The sequence below is a fragment of the Aythya ferina genome (assembly GCF_964211825.1).
Source record: "Aythya ferina genome assembly, chromosome: 1".
NCBI lineage: Eukaryota > Metazoa > Chordata > Aves > Anseriformes > Anatidae > Aythya > Aythya ferina.
In genome coordinates this window covers 21,350,595-21,369,362 of record NC_140296.1, presented here as the reverse complement: position 1 = coordinate 21,369,362, position 18,768 = coordinate 21,350,595, and the positions used below count along the sequence as shown (strand labels likewise).

Below are 18,768 nucleotides of genomic sequence, written 5' to 3'. Positions count from 1 at the left end.
TTTTAAATAGCTCAGGAAAATAATGAAGAGCCTTGCCTTCGGTATCCCTAAAGACGGCGTTAAGAAACGTTATTTGATGCGAAAGATCAAATGCAGTTGCCATGACCATGACAAGATCAGCCCTAGCAGCAGTAGAAATACACCGTCTTCAAGGTATCTAGCAGAGGTTACACCAAGCATTGAAAACTTTTTCTTTACACGACTCTAGAGAAAGACACGTCACGTTCATCCCGCAGAATGACCAGCTGGCTCAGGCATCGGAACAAGTCCAATAAAAAGAGCTGATTTCCCTGCAGGGCTGCAGCTTGATGAAGCAATCCACAACGTCCACTAAAATGGAGTGAAATGAATGAAGCAACTGCAAATGGAGTAGCAGGCTATTGAGAAGTAAATGCACGGAATAATTTGGTTTTACCAGAATCAGTTGATAATGCTGCATCTTCATCCCAAATACCTTTTTCATAGGAAAAATAAATTCAAGTGCAAACAAATGCCAAGGGTTCTTTGTGTCAGTTGGCAGCATTTCCCTTCAGAAAAATGAAATTAAAGTTCACCGGCTATTTTTAAACGAAGCATGAGAGGTATCACAATATACTGGTATCAAATCAGATTTGCATGAATATGAACAGTATTAACTCTCACGCTTTAATATGAATATGCAGAAATAAGAAAGGAAAAAAAAATAGGCCAACAGGACTTTAATAAAAGCAAAAATTGTACAAAAGTTACTCTTGTTACCACTTCAGTATCTGGTAACAGTCTAGAGACCAAGCATGCCAGTTCAAAGTCTACGTGAAAATTTTGGGAAGGAGGAAAAAAGGCTTTTATTGGGGGGAAGGGAAAACAACAAAAGCCAGTAAGAAGCTTAAGGCGCTCCACGCAACACCTCTGTACTTCATTTTATTTCTGAAGTTCGGGGAAGTCAGATTTGACTATCCTAAGGCCATTATGCACAGAATACCACACTGTCACTAAAGTTATATTCCCCCTTTTTAAGCAGCCAACTTTGCACTCCGTTTTTCTTTAGTTTCAAGTCTCCTCCCTATTGAAACCTCTTGGCCTTCAGATAATTTCATCTACACTTGAAACTTACCCTTGGTTTGCGTTTCAGGCTGGCTACAGATTTGTTTTTTCTTTTGCCCCCACCTCATCTGCACCTCGGTGCATTTTAATGGATCGTACTACTTCATATTCACCCCACATGAAACACTTGCAGGACAAAATCCTGTGTATATTGCAGAAGATATTGATGTCATAAAACCACGGTGTGGTGTTAAACACCAAGGTAAGAATGAGTTACAAAAACCATAGAAAAAACACTTAAGAAAGGTCTGTAGGTTTTGTAGATGAAAAAAAAGGTCATCTATAAAACGTAGCTAGCAACAAACCCATGCCCAGTGCATCTCCATCTGATCAATTCGATGTACACAATGTAATATAATGATGTTTTACAACAGCATATTTTTTTTTCCTATTTAAAAAAATGCTTCTTGGTAGGGTTAATGGAAGCCTGCCCACCTACAATAAAACCCCTTGTTAAATATTGTTTCTCAAAACACAACCCAATATGTAGGTATGATGGGGAGTGAGGCGCTGTCGATGAAAAGGAACACAGGCAAAGCTCATATGCAGATTTATGAAAAATAAATTTATTACATAACACCTTGTTTTAACAATGTTTGATTTTTTTTATTCAGAATACTTGCGTCATTCATGTAAAATAGTTTGATACAGTACATTGTATGTAAGTTTTTCCTCATAAATTCTAAGGCTCTCCTAACACCTTGATCCTCTGCTGTAAGAATGGCACCCCTAAACAACGTGCGAACGTTTAAAAAAAAAATAATTAACTGAATGAAAGTTAAAATTCACTACACCAAGCTGGTTCTCAAAAAATCATGACGAAATATCTGAATGGATGCCGCACCTTTTTAGGAAATATCACTCATGCTTTTTTAATCCCAAAGCATGCTCACAAATCATTAACACCAACAGGAAAAAAATAAAACACTCTCTATGACAATCATTTTTGCTTGTTTGCTGAACCAAACATGTTTATATCAATGACAACATACTTATTTTACTATCAAATAGCAGCTTTAATACCAGTCAAGTCATAGATTTAAAAACAAAAGCAAAAACTCATGTTGGAAATTAATCTTTGGGACATTTGAAATCTCTGGAAAAAATGCAAACGTTTTCATGTTCTTAAAAAAATCTCATTGTAGCAATTGTGTTGGTCGTAAAACATTGATCTATGTGAAAATGAACCAACCCACAAAAGTCACTAAAAATAAATGTCTATCAAAATTGTCTCAGTTGGAGTCACGGATAGTTTGCTTTGTGTTTTTTTTTTTTGTTTTGCCATGTTACACATACTGTATGCTTCAAGTACCAGTCCGAAGATGTTGTGTACTATTGGTCAGAGAAAGTTGTTACATCAAGAGAACTCACCACATACGACAACAAAAATGCTTGCCCCTAGCACATTTCACAGTTTCAACTGCTACAGACTGTCACTGAAAAAAAATGCATCGGTCAGTCTGAACCATGTCAAGTAAACTATGGAAGTAGCATATCCACAACACAAACTGTGCTAGCACTTTCTTTTCAAGTCTAACCCCAAAACAGGTACAAATTTGGGAGCCACTGCTCCGCTCCGTGAAGGGTGGTGGGACGTGGCGGTCGGACGCGTTGAAGGTGTGGTTGTACAGTACATTCTGGTGGCCCCAGCCGGGTTCCAGGCAGGCGGCTGTGCAGCCAGGCCCGCGGCGTTAGCAGCAGTGCATTGACAATGTTCGGACGCAGCTCAGTACCGGTGTGTCTGGTGCGAGTACTGTGGCGGCTGCTGGGAGGTAGTTGAGTATCCCATGCTGCTCTGTGGCTGTGATGTGCTTGGTCCGGGGTTGGGGTAGGCAGCATGGGGGTTGGAACGCTGCAGAGGGGTGGAAGCAGAGGAAAGGTAACCCTTCGTAACACATCCTGCTGCAGGACAGCCTGGTCTACCCGCTTATTTCTTCAAGAGGTACTGAACACACACAGTCCCAAAGCACCTGCAGGCCCAGGGGGCTTTTCACTTACTCTGGTTCCAGCATGGGCAGACGTGGGCATCCGAAACACCAGGTTAGGAAGTAACAGTCACCACCAGTCAGTAATCCACCCTAATTTACTCTACACCCTGATTTAATCTACAACCATCATAGGCAAACCTCCACTCAGCCCTCCGGATAGCTACGGTACACCTGCACGATACCAAAAGCTACTGCCTGTCACCTCAGTGGTCTTCTCCACTTGCTGCCTTCCCCAGCTGAGAAGATGTTCTGGTATCTCGATATCTAGATCTTATTACTGATGAGCCACTCGGCATTATTCAGATTTTTGGATACAAAGGATATGCTTACCACCCATTTTGGCTGATGTGGGATTAAAGGCTGAGAAAGCTGTAATTGTGTAGGCTGAGGTGCTATCTAGCAGCCTTACAACTACTTGAAGGAGAATTAAAGATGACAGCCAACCTCCTCCCAGCGGAACAAGGTATTTCACAGGAAAACAGCCACACACTGGGGCTTGGGAGCTTCAAGCTGGACACCGGGGAAAAAACATCCACTAGGAGGCCAGCACAGTACTACACAACCTTGTGCAGAGAGGCTGCGTAGCCTGTGGAAGCTTTCAACACTCAAATAAAGCCATGGCTGACCTGATTTAGCATTATCAACAGTCCTGCTGCAAGTCAGGGATTGGACTAGATGGTCTCCAGAGGTGCCTTTCAACCAGTACTTCTATGAATATTTATCAAGCGGGGCATTCGTCACTGCAAGAAGCTCTAAGCAAGCCAGAAACTAACTCAATTTTAACCTAGAAGTTATTGACACAACATGAAGTGTAAAGGAAAAAGACTGCATGTGGGATTTACAGTGCCAGCATATGACCACTTAGTAGCATTTAACATACTGCACAACTTCATTCAATTACTGTGCTGTTTCACATTAATATTAACATTTGCATACACAAAAACTGCAGTTTTGGGAAACTGCTGTGCAACATCTCGATATCACAGGATGAATGAGGATTGTTAGCAAAAGCAGCTCGGACTGGGAAACGTCTCCACAGCGAATATTCTAGGACTAGGGTGTAGCTACCAAGACCTGTCTATACCAAACTAAGGTTGAACGATGTCTTGAAAAAGCAAAATATTAAAACAGCTTTAACAATTTCATAAGCTGGAACATAAAGTAACAGCTCTTTTTTTTGTTGTTTTGTTTTGTTTTTTGTTTGTTTGTTTTCCTGCCATTCAGCATTTAAAACAGAATCTAAAATCAAAAGCCAAACTCTACTTGAGAACATACGCTCACAGGACTGAGCTAATTCTCTCGGGGTGCAAAGCGTAAGGAGGAAGAAATGGCTGGACCAGCACTTATTGCCAGCAGGAACAAATCAGCACCGCTGTGCTTCACCATTAACACAGTGACTAAACCTGTGTGACAGCTGCCTTCGCTCTGTCGAGATGGACTGTCACTCCCCAAGTGTCTTTTTGCTCAAGTGTGACTCTTTTACATAGGAAACTGGAAAAGATCACAAGTAAAACCATTCAAAAACTGACCATTCGTGTGAGGTGTAAACGATTTCCGCATCTCTATAACAGATTTTATCAGATGGAGGCTAATTAAAGAAGTCACACACTTTCATGAAACAGTGCAACAAATGGCTTGTGTTTAAGATAAGACACAAATATCCAGTACTCTATATAGACTATTCATCACGAGCAAAACCTCAGAGCAGAGGATTGCTCCAGTTCATTTAGTCACATCAGCCTCAGAAGTGACACGTTGCGAAGTTAAAGGAGAAGGCACTGAAGCCTGTATGCTATATGCCTACTATTTTTATGTATAGCAGAAGGAAGTACAAGGTCAACTTGCCCCGCAGGGGACTCCGGAGTGGATGGTGAAGCTGTCTTAGTGTGTCTTGCCCAGGAGATGGCAATCCTTCTTCACAAGCTTCATATGGGGAATGTGAGCAAATTAAATGAAGAACAAAGGAACAGGTGTTTGATCAAAACAGAGGGCTGTATTGTAATGTTTGTTTGCTGTCTCCTCAAATTGCAGGATCAGAAGCAGAAAATCTGAGGAATTTTTTCAGAGAGACCTGACACCAGCAGCTTTTAACTGCTTTTGTTCTGATGACAGCAAGTTCAGTTTGCTTACCATATTTTTCAGATGCCTTGATCAAAGCGAAACCCACCCATTTCCTTCATGTAAGATTTCCTTCATGCAAAAGGAGGGGTGAGAGGAGGAGGAACACAGATTTGTTTGTTTATTTTTTAAACAGCCATGTGTTCCACCTCCTAAAGAAACAGGAAAAACAATTAGTCAGAAGCAGTCAAGTTACTAGTAAGAGTTCCTGAGATAAGAAATAGCATTTATCACTACCTCAAGGCAAAAGTATTCTGCAATTATGTTTGTTTGATGGCTGCCCCCATCTGGGATGGCTATCAGAGACTACAGAAGTTTGGATGAGCATGAACTCAAAACAAAACAACCTTAACTCCTGCCAAGGCAATTCGAGTCTTCTGTGTTCTCAACCAGCAAACCTCGGCTCTTGCTCACAAAGGTGGAAGCCTGAGTTTGTTCAAACTGCCAAGCTACAGCGGCCAAATGAGGTGAAGAATGTGTAAATAGGGCAAGAAAATGGGGCTCCCTGACACAATACATGCAACCTCTGCATCAAACTCCCCAGATGCGTGACTCAACAGGACAGGAAGATTACGAGGGTTACCGCTGCGTATGCTGACTTAAAAATAAATGCAGAGAAGTAGCAGAGACAGAGAGCTAAAAGGCCCAGTGATGGAAACTGCAGCTCGACAAACTGAAAGATGAATCTCCTGTAAGGGAGTGTTCTGTGATGCAGAAATCTGACTAAAAGACAGACTGTGTTTACGTTTAGAAGCACCCAACACCGCTGCACAAAAGGACAACCCCACTTTCAAACAGTTCTCAACATCTATGTCATTCAAGGAGAACCTGAGAACTGATAAGCTACTGGCGTCTTGGGTTAAAGTGTGCAAAGAAAGACACCAAGGGACTATAGGGAGGGTCTCACAATACAGCTCTTGAAACCGACCTTATTTTACATTCCTAGGTACTTGCAAGGTTAGCACAAAGCTGAAGTAGATACATTTCTTTAAGCTAGGGCAATGCCCCAGGCAGCCTTTGAGGACATCTGATACTCTCTCAAGAACAAAGCCTGACCTGTGAGATTCCAATACCCATCGGTGTTTATGGAGAACAGCCCATCAAACTGTGAAAAGAGAGTTGACTACAACAGTTGTATTAAGTGTTCTTTAACTCTCCCTAAGTTTTGCTGTGGCATGTAAGCACAGCTAAGTGGGTTCCAAACTGTTATTCTTCCTCTCCTAAATAAATAAAAAAAACAACCTGCCTTTTTCATCTTTAACTGAAAACGTAATTTTTCACTTTCCCATCTTTCAATTCCATCCAAGACTCTCTTTCAATTGGCCTTCTACACCATGCATGCTACATGAATCAGTACTGAATAGCCCCTGCCTGCTAACCCCTCCACAAATATGCCTCCTCTTGAAGTCTTTTATTCCCCAGGCATCCAAGATCTGCCATCTCTCTGACTGCTCCTATGTACATTATTCAAAAACGTCTTCCTCGCTCCTCTCTTGTAATTCCCAGGATTGCATTAATGAAAGGCTCTGTCTTTATCTCTTTTTTCCCTTTTTTTAGTCTCCAAGAGCAATCCCATAAATTCAAGTATCATCCCCTGGGATGACTCAGATATTCTTCCACTCTGGACTCTTCTGATTTGCTAACGTTTGACCACAAGCTCAAATGCAGGAAGACTACAGCAAAATTTTCCTCATTTTTTTCCTCTGTACATTCCTCCTCTTCTTCACTCACTGATTGCCACCACCTCCCCTGTCTCCTCAGATCTGTAACACTTGGCTTACTCAACCTGGAATGTTGCATGGTCTTCAGTCACATCAACTCTGCCATCCAAAACTCTCTTTCCCAATCCATTTGCCCAACTAAGACTCTTGTTCAGACTCTTGCTTCACAGCTTGTTTATTGTAATATCCTTTGCTGCCTACCACTGCAGGGTTTTCGAATCAGAAATGGTATTTTTAGGTCAAAGACAGCAGCACAACAGGTTCCTGGACCATAATCAGCACCGCCTAATATGAAGGCAATTATCAGTAGCTGTAATAATCTCTGATCCTAATTTCCTTTAAACTGACTGCTAACTTAAAAATCAATGGCATATCAATCGACAGGCAAGCCATCAACTAAATGCAGTTGTAGTAATCTGGAGGATGCAAAAAATACCATTTACGGGATTACTTTTTTAGCTTAAAGAAATACTGTTGCAAACATGAGAATCAAGCACAGGATATAAGAAAAAAAAAAAACAAATACCTGATAGTCTGAGGTCATAATAAGTCCACCTGAGGTAGTGGTAGGAGGAACAACTCTCACTTTTTTCAGTGGGGGTCCCTGTGTGTGACTGTTGTCTTGGTTTCCTGGATGACCAGTTCCGTTAGTATGGTTATTGCCCTGCTGCTGCTGCTGGTTCTTCTCAATTGTTTAAACACAAAGAAAAATTTCAACTCAAAAGCAGTACATGAAAAAACATGAAAACAGGAAATAGTGTGAAAGCCAGTGAAGCGCGATGATACCGTTCTTCCAGTACTTACTTTATCTCCTTTATCATCTGGTTCTTCTTCTGTTAAAAATTCTCGTTTTGGGTAAGGGATTTGACAACCTGCAAAAACACTGCCCCCCAAAAAAGTCTATTTATCACTGTATTAGAACAGAGAGGTTAGACCTATTAAGATTCATACTCCACCCATGCTACTTTCAAGTTGCCTGAGTCAGAGACTAATATCTGTAACTAACCAAAAAGTTTTCCCTGTCTTACTCCCATCATAATACTAAACTTAATAAACCTGTTCACGTACATTTAAAATTTTACATCACCTTTGATAAACTCATCTAAATTCTGAAGAGTTTTCACTGTTTCTGGTAACTGGTGACTGGAAAAGCACACCACAGAGGTAGCAAGAGGTATCTGCAAGGGCACAAAGTGCTGTCTTGAGCTATAGCATAATTCACTGGCTCAGAACTAACTAAAATAGTCCTGTGAACTCCACTGACTACTAACAAAATCACCTGTAACAGAGTTAAAAATATCTAGAAGTTTCATCCATCAATTCGTATCTAATGGAACAGGTTAATTGCTACTGCTAGTGCAAGCTAAGACTTCTCTGCCTTTAATCTGTAGAATATACTTAAAGTCTCTGTACACCTGTTAGCATTATTCGTTGTGCATTCACATTAAAATGCCAACCTAAATATGAGGAAAAAAGTCAAACACTGACCTAAAACCAGTTTCTGCAAAAGCAAATCACTCACATTACAACACTAAACTACAGAGACAGGTCAGGAGCTGTTATAAATAATTCAGTAGATTTTAGTGAAATAATGTCATTTTTAATTAACTGCTTATAAATATACATACCACGTTTTGTAAATTCTTCCCTAAATAATGGTAGAGAATGATACACAGTATTGCTTTGCTAAAAAGGAACACAGTAATGCTCCCTGGTTAGCCTTGGGGCTGTGTGTGTTGTTCATTAAAAACGAAGTCAGTCATTGTCCCTAAATTTTCTTCCTTTTGTAATCTCCCTGCTTAAACAAAAAAAGAGCGTCTAGGGGAAATGTGTTTAAGTTGTTAAGGATGACAGCACAGAGACACAGAGCTGACTCCCCACCACCGCTGAATTTACAACAAAGGCTAAGACAGAAAAATGTAAACTAATTAGAGAGTGTCATTTGGCATTCTGGAGCAGAGAAGTGGACCTGAGGGCACTTAGCAGTTGTCTACAAAGATCTGTAGCATGCCTAATCAACCTGTCAGTGAATAACAAGATTAGTGCTGTGACTAATAGGATCAAAGTTCTATAAAGCAAGAGACTAATAAGAATTCTACTTAATTTTAAAAACCTTAAACAACGTTCTAGTGGTTATGGCTCTCTTTGGTTGTTAGACAGTAAGTATTCAGCTCAATATTCATAAACGTTCATAGCAGAGAGCAGACAGAAAGCATGCATTTCTAAAGCATCTCTGGGTGTACTGATAGGTTAATAAACTGTCCACTTACTCGGATGTGGGAAGCGGATCTTCTAAGAAATAGGGATCCTGCATAGCCTGTTCTGAGGTAATTCTCTTTATTGGATCCATAGTAAGCAATTTCTGAAGCTAAACAAAATTAAAGATGAAAAGCTCGGCATCATCAAAACTGTTCACAGAATCTTCACTGCATTATTCGTGAAAGACAAACTGACACAGATGTGTCTGCAGTCAAAATCCTAACCATTAACGGCAGTAACCACATTCTTCTCTCTTGTTAAAATAGTAACTCCATTTCCCACTGAAGAACCACCTATTTTTACTTTCAAAGCCTAATGTGCTTGGTTAGTTCCAATCACAAATGTTCTAAAACACTCCAATATCCATGACACACCATCAGTTTTAATGGTCTGTTCACTTCCCACAAGAAGATGGAACACGCACATACTCTACCTGGTTTCTTCAACTACACCGCACTTAACAGGAAGCAATTTACCATTTAAAACATTTAAATTGGAAGCAATTTACCAATAAAACCAGTTAAATTAAAATACTACTTAGCAACTGAAAAGCAAAAGTCGTGCCATACAGATTATTGCTCGTTACTTAGTATTGCCATATTAGGACATCTCCATTGTCACCCATAGTAATGTAAAAATGCCATATAAAGTCACTCTTCAAAAATCTTTATGCTGTAAAAGAAAGTGGCAATCAGCACATTCAAAAATAAATAAATAAAATAAAAACCACTTGGCCAGATAGCTTATCACCCACTCCTGCATGTAATTATCTACTCTGACAAACATGGGCTCACATCTGTTTGCTACATGCTGCTCAAAAGAACAGTTGTGCAAAATCTTCACTTTTAGTTGATTTGTTTGTATGACATGATGCAAAAACCTCTAGAGAAGTTTAATAAGCTGCCTCCTCCATGAGTACATCAAGCCTGAGCTCTGGGGCAGTTTCACTATCAGTTTAAGAGAGTGAGTGAAACTCGACCTTTATCTTTGTAAAAACTGATGAATCAGGTATCATTTTCCCCCCCCCAAAAATATTTTCAAATGTCTGTGTTGGTTTAAGACAATGAAGACAACCACAAACTGTGAATACGCAAAGACAAAGCAAATTATAATATTTTAGTAAACAGCTGAACAGAGTTCAACTAAAAATCCAGCAAAACCTTACCCTTTGAGACAGCACTTCTCACTCTCATTGGGAAGTGGTTATAGAGGGCTAAGAAGCACACGTGGTATTTGCTTTATGCCTAACTTTTTAAAATGGCATATGTTTCAGTGAGAGAGAGCAGCACAAAAATCCTAAAGTCATACGCATAATTGAAAAGTTATTAAAAATAATAATCTGACCTAGCCAAAACAAAGTGAAACATTTATATGGAAAGAGTTACAAACAACGCTGCTCAGATACACAGCCTTTGAGAAATGCTTAGGAATAGCCAGAAACTCACCTTCACTAATTTAAAATACCAGCAACAGACATGAAGTCTAAATTCAGCACATTAGAGATTGAAAGGTGGCTTTAAGAACAACCATTGTACTGGTTTCCTGTTCTACTCTCATTTTGCAATTACATGAACATTTTCAGAAGCTTGCTGGCCTTTAGACATCTGCCACTGACATTGCACATTGCAAGAGTGATTTTCAATAATTTCAATAAAAAGCATATGAGAGAAGTCACGCTCTTTCCATGTGTTAAGATTTTTCTCTGGTTTAGGAATTACAGACCAGAGAGATTTCTATTTAACTCCGGTACTGAATAGCAGTAATGCATTCTAAAATTGTCTGTTACTCAAAAGGATGGTGAACATGCATATCTGTCTCCCCACCCACCCAGTTATTTTGTGGAATATGGTTGTGCTGGACATGCAGGGTATATGGGCACAAGGAGCTGATCTTCAGATAATAACTAGAAAATAAAAATACAAATTCTTTGTTTTACCATGGAATGCAGCATCCAAGGCAAAACTACAGCCTGATGTATTGTCAAAGACAATGATATTTAAAAGAAACGCTACACTTTAAACCTACAACATTTTGTTTAAACAATGCATAGATCTAACCAGATGTGCAAAATATTACATATGCAAACAATCTATTTCACATTTGCTCTTCATACTTTCATGGGGGGAAAAATAAATAAAAAATAAAATAAAATAAAATAAATGCATTTTTGTAAAGATCTAGTGTCACAATGTATGTCTGAGCTGGTCATTTCCTCTCACTAGTTACTAAGTGAGCATACAAAACCACCATACAGCTAGAGTTAGAAACTACACTTCCTCTCGTCAGCCTTCAGTTGTAATGACATGGTTAAGAATATAATAAATACGTGTGAGTACCATCAATCCAGCTTTGTTTTTCACATAATTGACAAGGAGGCACAATAGGTATTTTCAACTCTGAGTCTGCATGCAGTCTTTGCAGAATGTCAGTTTGAGGGAACCAGAATTGTTCTCTCAAACAGCTCAAAAGCAATCCCAGGAGCCAGAAAAAAAGGAAAGAAAATAAAAAAAAAATAAAATAAAAAAAAAAAAAGAATTGCCAACACGCTGAAAAAACATCACGAGCATAAAAAACATTGCAAAATTCTGGCACTGTATCTAGCAATTGGGTTATAAAGCCCTTCATCACATATTGACATGATGTGAACAAACTTGGTCATAATCAGCAACAGAAAGCAGAAACCACAAAGAAAGGCTAAAGATTGTGCAAGCGTTGTTATCACATGGGAGAGATTGAAACTATTTTGTCCCTTTGTTTAGGTGCCAGCAAAGAAGTGAATCTTTTGCTCGCTACTACAAATATTTTATAATAAGAACTGGTCAACTAAAAGACCACCTGACTGAGCAACATAATAAAAACACAGTATGCTTTACACAACTTTGTGATAACATACTGTGAGCAACAGGACAATCACTGCAGTTTATATGGACCAAAATGTTTATATGTAACAAAATCTATGATAAAGTATCACAAAATTAACCAGGAACAACAGCTAGCTGTCTGTTTTCTAGGGCACAAACATTTAAGTAGGAAAAAATAAACCAGGAAAAGATAAAGAGCGGAAAAAAGCTGAAAGCAGGAAGGAGCCAATGTTGCCTCACGTAACACCACTTCTGCATGTGACGAGGGATCATGTGCATTGAAGTCAGTAAAGAAAGAAAAATTCTAGTTTGTGTTGGGAAATAAAAACATTCCATTCTTGGTAACCATAACAATCCATGCATTTACCAGCTCTGGAATTATCAGTCTGGAGTATTTTACAATTGTAGGTGGATGCAAGAAAAATACGATTTTATCTGTGCTGATCCAGAAAGTAACATGGTTGCAAGACAGCTTGTGACACAGGAAGACCTTAGAGTATGTCTACAGGAACCGGTGCCAAGAGATTCACTGAATTACTTCAGGCTCTGATGGAGGGATGTAATTCATTCACCTGCAGTTCAGCTTAGCCTCAATGAAAGCACAAACCTACGATACCTTCCAGTTTTGACAGAGTAATTGTGTGGCTGACCTAGCAGTTAAGCAACATGTTCAGTCATGGTCCCACGCTCAAACTCACTTTTATGCTCCTCATTTAGTACTACAGCACAACCAAGGATTGCAGGGTGGTGTTGCAACAAGCCACTGTGCTTCCATGTTCCCAGTGCCTGTGTCTGAGGGGCAGGTGGAAAAAGCAGGGGCAGGGAAATTGTGTTTTTTTTTTTTGTTCACAGATGAGTGCATCAATCAAAACCAGTGGGTGTTTTAAGACTGAATAGTAAGTTTCAGTCCAAAAGTTATCCAACCTGTATCAACAGCTCAATTTAATAACAAAGCTGACAGTATTAAACACCATGAAATGTGAAGGGTCTCCAGGGCTCCATTTTAGAGCCAGTTCTCTTCGATGTTTTCATAAATGACTTGGACGTAGGACTTTAAGGTATACTAAGTTTGTGGATGACAATGAATTAGGAGGAGCAGCTGACTCCATCGAGGTTAGAGAGGTCTTGAAGAGAGATTTTGACAAATTAAAGAGCTGGGCAATCACCAACAGTATGAAGTCTAACAGAAAAAATAATGGATTCTGCACCTGGGAAGGGCAACCCTGGATATTTGTACAGAATGGTGGGATGAGAGGCTGGGGAGCAGCCTTACAGAAAGGGATCTGAAGGTTCTGGTCAATGGCGAGTTAAATATGAGCCAACAGTGTGCCCTGGCAGCCCAAAGGGCTAACCTGGGGTGCATCAGGCACAGCACTGCCAGCCAGTCAAGGGAAAGGGTTGTCCTGCTCTGCTCTGCGCTGTGTGGCCTCATCTCAAGCACTTCATGCAGTTTTGGGTGCCACAATATAAGAAGGACATAAAACTATCAGAGAGCACCCAAAGGAGGACAATAAAGATGGGGAAAAGTCTGGAGGGCGAGACATATGAGGAGTGGCTGAAGTCCTTTGGTTTGCTCAGCCCCGAGCAGAGCAGGCTGAGGGGAGGCCTCATGGCGGCCTGCAGCTCCCTCACAGGGAGCGGAGGGGCAGGCGCTGAGCTCTGCTCTCTGGGGACAGCGACAGGACCCGAGGGAACGGCATGGAGCTGGGACAGGGGAGGGTCAGGATGGGGGTTAGGGAAAGGGTCTGCACCCAGAGGGTGCTCGGGCACTGGGACAGGCTCCCCAGGGCAGCGGTCATGGCACTGAGATTTCTGGAGTTCAAGATGTGCTTGGACAACACTCTCAGACACAGAGTCTGATTTTGGGGTAGTCCTGTGTGGAGCCAGGAGTTGGACTTGATGATCTTTGTGAGCCCCTTACAACCCAGGATATAATACCCAGATGTACGGAGGCCACAGCCCAGCGTGCCACTAAGAACATTCCAGCCTCCTGCTCCAAACTGAAAAGAGCAGAGGGAGGCTGCCATGGGATTTTAGCCTAACACCTCTGTGGAAAACAACAACATTCCTTGAGTTTGTATTTTACTGTCACCAGTGCTTCTTGGTATAAATGCAAGCATACTGAATAAAAATACATTCAAACATTCAAACCATTATCACCCTGTTGTGATACTGCAGAGAGAAGAGAAAACACTGTAGGAAGTGTTTTAAGCTATTCTCACATGATTATTTTGTGCCCAATTTTGTAGTTCTATTCAAAGTCATATCTAAACTGGCAAGACTGGGAGAGAAATTTCAGGTTAATTTGGCCATAGCACTCACAGTTCTTAAGGAAAGTTAGCTTCTCATTCAGAGAAACTATTTTTTATGAACTGCCAAGATCTGCAGCAAAGCCTGAAATACTCAGTGAATTTTCCTGAGCTGGGTGGTAAAACCTCCACTGCAGACTGGAGAGTGGTGTAACTACTTCACGGTTAGTTTAAAAAATTGAGCTTTTTAAGCTAAATAGTCTCACCTCTGAGATCAAAAAGCTTCTGTTGTTCTTCCCTCACTTTAAATAGTACAGTTACTTTACCATTCTAGCTTTGAAACATTTATTCTGAGTTGGAAACATCAAGAAAGGCAAGATGTCCATTCACAGAAACTAGATATATTTAAATTATTTCTTCTTCATACATACAGTTTGTTTCAAGAACTTGAATTTCTTTAAAACACAAAAGAAAAGGCCCAATATAGTAATTCCTAAAACACCATCACACATGAAATTACATGGCTGATTTTAACTGGAGCCTTAACAAAAAGAATTTTTATGTTTTAGGGACAACTACTGTAAGAATACTAAAGAATACTCTGAAGTTTATGTAAGAAAAATTAATGCACCAGGAAGAGATGCAGGAGTTTTCTAAACGGTCAAGTCTCAAGTACGATGTTGGTGGTGTTTTTTTGTTTGTTTGGTGGGTTTTTGTTCATTTTGTCATGTGTTCAATAGTGCACAAGAGATAAGCTTAATAATTAATATGTAAAAATGAATGAGTTGAACACTAAAATCAAAACCAAGCTATTAAAAGCATGCAAAGCAGTAAAATAGCAATGAGTTGCAGTGATACTGCAAATATAACTACAAATTTAGTATGATTTAAAGACCGAAAACTTCTAATATGCCTAATACAGAAGCTAATCCAATGAATGACTCAGAATGAGGATTTAGATTTTTTCTTTCTTTCTTTCTTTTTTTTTTTTTTTTTTTTTAATGAATGCAGAAACTTACCAAGTGGAACGCCTTACTATCTGGTTTAACTTTATGTTTTTCCATATATTTGATAAGGCTGCAGTTGGTATACCTAGAAAAGCAAAAAAATGTGAAATTTTTAATATGCAAAGCATTGATCCTGCAAAGCTTTCTTTGTACTCAGGAAACATAAGAACAGGATAGTCATCTTTGCTAATCCACTAAGCAGTGGAAGAAATGCAACTACCAAGACCAGAAGAGTGATTAAAAATCATTGAGATACTACAGAAATGCATCTGTTTCCCCTTACATGCTTGTATAATACATATCACATCCACAGAGAAAGCATACTTTTAACCCACATACAGACAGCAAACTATCATTTAGATTTAAATTGCCTTTTAGCCATTTCATTACTCTATCAGTCTGGACAGTTTCATTCGATGCATTTCTAATGGCAGCACACATGGAGATAAATCTTAACACTGTCCTACAATGCACAGATTGTCACACAAACATCCATAAGCTTCTCCCTTTTTTTTTTTTTTTTTTTTTTTGAGTAGAAGCTCAGAAATAAGGTTTCTAAATGGTTTCTTACAATAATATTGCAGATGCGAGACACATATATAAGATTAAAGTCTCAAATCCCTCAACTTGATCAGCAGGGAAGCAAAAAGGAAACAGCAGTAGGCTCTTAAATGCAGGTATTAGACTCTGGCAATGTGGCAGCAAAACTGTACCATATTCTTTCTTTCATAAGCTACCCTAGACACCAAGACAGAAAACGTTACTCAGTTTGTTGGAAGGTTACTACATCACTTTTATGCAGCTCTTGAAAATGAATCATTTCCAGTACCACAGATTTGGAAACAGCTGTGATAAACTGTGCTTAGCCATCTTAAGAGCTGTCTGTGGTCTTACTGGCATCACCGATTTCATACCTGCCATGAGTCGATGTGTGGCCACTTTTATATGATTCACACCAACTCAACAGTCCGAGTTCACTGTTACAAAGCAACAATAAATGTAGAGTAGGAGGGAAGTATAATAGCCTTCCTTAAGAAAGCTCATCTCAACACAGACTTACGTGTTTCTTCGGAAATCTTTCATTAAAGTTGAATGTTCGGGCATCTTTTTTATGTCTTCCCAATCTTTATCTGCAAAAATCAGCATTTATTAATCATTTTTCTTTTTCCAAAGCACAACACAGGCTTTGAAAGTATCACTGTGACCCTTATTTTTTTCATTCATCTTCTCAAACCTTGCAGCAACTTATTTCTTGGTATTCCTTGGCTCATATTGCTTTATCACCTCTTCACAAGCAATCTTCCAACACCTAAGAGATTCCAGTTGTGTGATTAACTCAAGAACTCTAAAAAGCAACTGCCAACTACAGTGAAGATCCCAAATACCCAAAAGACAACACAGAAGGAAAATGTGTCAGCCACTAGGATTGCTGCCTTCAGAATTGTTCCCTAATTTATTCAGGAACAACACAGATCTCTCGTAAACACTCTCATTTTAACGTATTTTTCCTTCTGATAGCACTGTGTTTTCTTACAGTAAAATGCACAGAGTTACTGTATAAATCTGTGCCTGTCTCAACCTAAAAGAAATACAGTTTGCCAGTTAAGACAAAGTAATATTAGCACACTCAAATTAAAGAATATTTCATCCTAAGCTCAAAAATATTGAAATGAATAAATAAATCCTTGTATGTTCACTTCTTTCCCAGTTGTTCTATTTCTTTCCCTGTCCCTTATAAATAGTTGAAACTTTCAAATATGGCAAGTATCAATTAAAGAGCAAAAGAATGCTGAAGTTAATTGAAAATTATTATTTCTTGGTAAGAAACAGACTTTCCAAATCAAGTGCAGACTGTCAGACAGCACTACTTAAACCTATCAGAAAACAATGAGAGTATTATCTATTTACGTAAGCTACACAAAGACAATATAAAATCCAAATGAAGAAAGGAAAGCATAAGAAAGTGATAAAAAAAAAACAGGCTAAAAGTAGAAAAGGAAAGTACTGCTTAAAGAAGCTAGATTAAGGGGTATTTTCATGAAAATAAAAGTATTTAATATGCAAATGCAACACTTCAGCAATCTGGAAGCAAGGAACTACATAATGGGGAAAAAGAAAGTCAAATGGAAATGTAAGAGCAAATTTAAGAACGAAATTATAGAATTACATAGAAATAAAGACCACAAACTTGTATGATGAGAAGGAAAAGGTCCATCAGAACAGTAAGGGAAAAAATTATTAATACTGAATAGACAACAAGGAACACAAGCAGTGAGGAGAAAGATGACTAAAAGGAAAAAATAAGCCCTCTGTTATTCTGGCTTCCACAATCATGTAAACACTGGAAAACAAATAATTAAATGAAAAGATGCCTGTAGAACAAAAGATATGACCAACACTGAGGGGAAAATGCCACAGGAGATAACCACATTGTAGTTTATTTTGGTTCATGAGACCAGTTCTTTGTTCTGGTTTGGAGGAAAGATTTTTGCTCCATATAATAATCTTTCTATCAGGGGGAAGCCAAAATTAAAAAAAAAAAAAAAAAATCCCCTACTTCCATATATCATGTTTAATTTAGCATGAGTTAAGCTTCTGCATAATAGTCACCAAATGTACACATTTTTCTTGGTTTCATACAATCTCACTTTACAGAATATAAAAAGCAAAATGAAGAAATGCAGAAATATTCCTTACGATTTTTAAGCACCCACCATTAAACATGATCTTTTAAAATTATAAAATATTGACACATTTATAAGCAAAGATAACCTTATCATTAATAATCGGAAAAAAAATCTAATAAGAGCATCAGATTCTAGATGACTTGTGACAAAGATTGTGTTTGAACAGCTTTGTTGCTTCCGTCAGCTGCCACCTTCATATGCAAAGAAAGCAATACAGATATCTTTCTTTGAACAGCAGTGATAAAAAAAAAAAATACAATATGTACCTGCAGGAAATCCCATTACATTGAATATTCTGTCCAGCTGGTCATGGTGATAAGGATTACTAGTTTTGATATCCTCTTGTCGACAATGGAATATTGGCTCTGATGTTAGCAGCTCTGCAAATATACACCCTATGGCCCAAATATCTTTAGAAAAGGAGAACAGAAATAAAAATCAAATGAATCTTTCCAAAACCATCTTGGTGAGGTAAGATTTAGTTAAGTTATCAGAGATAAGGTCCCTGCATTGCAAATTTCAAGTTTCTGTTGTACTAGTGGCAACACTTCTTGGACTTTCCCTGTTAGCTATAGAGAGAAGTTCCTAACTCAGTAACAACACAAGGTTAACAACACAACGTTAAACATACAGGTTTTGTGGGTTGTTTGTTTTTTTCCCTGCTTGGTTTTGTGTTTTGTTCTGGTGTTTTTGTTTTTTAAGTGCAGTCACCACTACTGTAAAAAGTGAATTTGATTTAAAATAGAAAAAAAAAAACAAAAACTAGGTAAACTATTTGGGTAACTGTCCACAAAA

The 18,768-nt window shown here is 38.8% G+C and overlaps 1 protein-coding gene across 4 annotated transcripts in view; it reads right to left on the bottom strand.

The window, feature by feature from the left end:
• Nucleotides 1-1,627: 1,627 nt before the first annotated feature.
• The window catches only part of CDK8 (cyclin dependent kinase 8), a 72,499-nt gene continuing 55,358 nt past the window's right edge, over nt 1,628-18,768 (bottom strand). For 3 of the 4 annotated variants that reach the window (XM_084539263.1, XM_084539265.1, XM_084539266.1), the window contains 7 exons: nt 18,240-18,383; nt 16,347-16,416; nt 15,299-15,371; nt 9,181-9,278; nt 7,715-7,793; nt 7,437-7,595; nt 1,628-2,935 (listed from right to left, as the gene is read on the bottom strand). In XM_084539263.1, coding sequence (XP_084395389.1) covers nt 2,810-2,935; nt 7,437-7,595; nt 7,715-7,793; nt 9,181-9,278; nt 15,299-15,371; nt 16,347-16,416; nt 18,240-18,383 — 749 coding nt within the window. In that variant the 3' untranslated portion in view covers nt 1,628-2,809. The remainder of the gene's footprint in view (nt 2,936-7,436; nt 7,596-7,714; nt 7,794-9,180; nt 9,279-15,298; nt 15,372-16,346; nt 16,417-18,239; nt 18,384-18,768) is intronic. The other variant, XM_084539264.1, reaches the window with a different exon arrangement.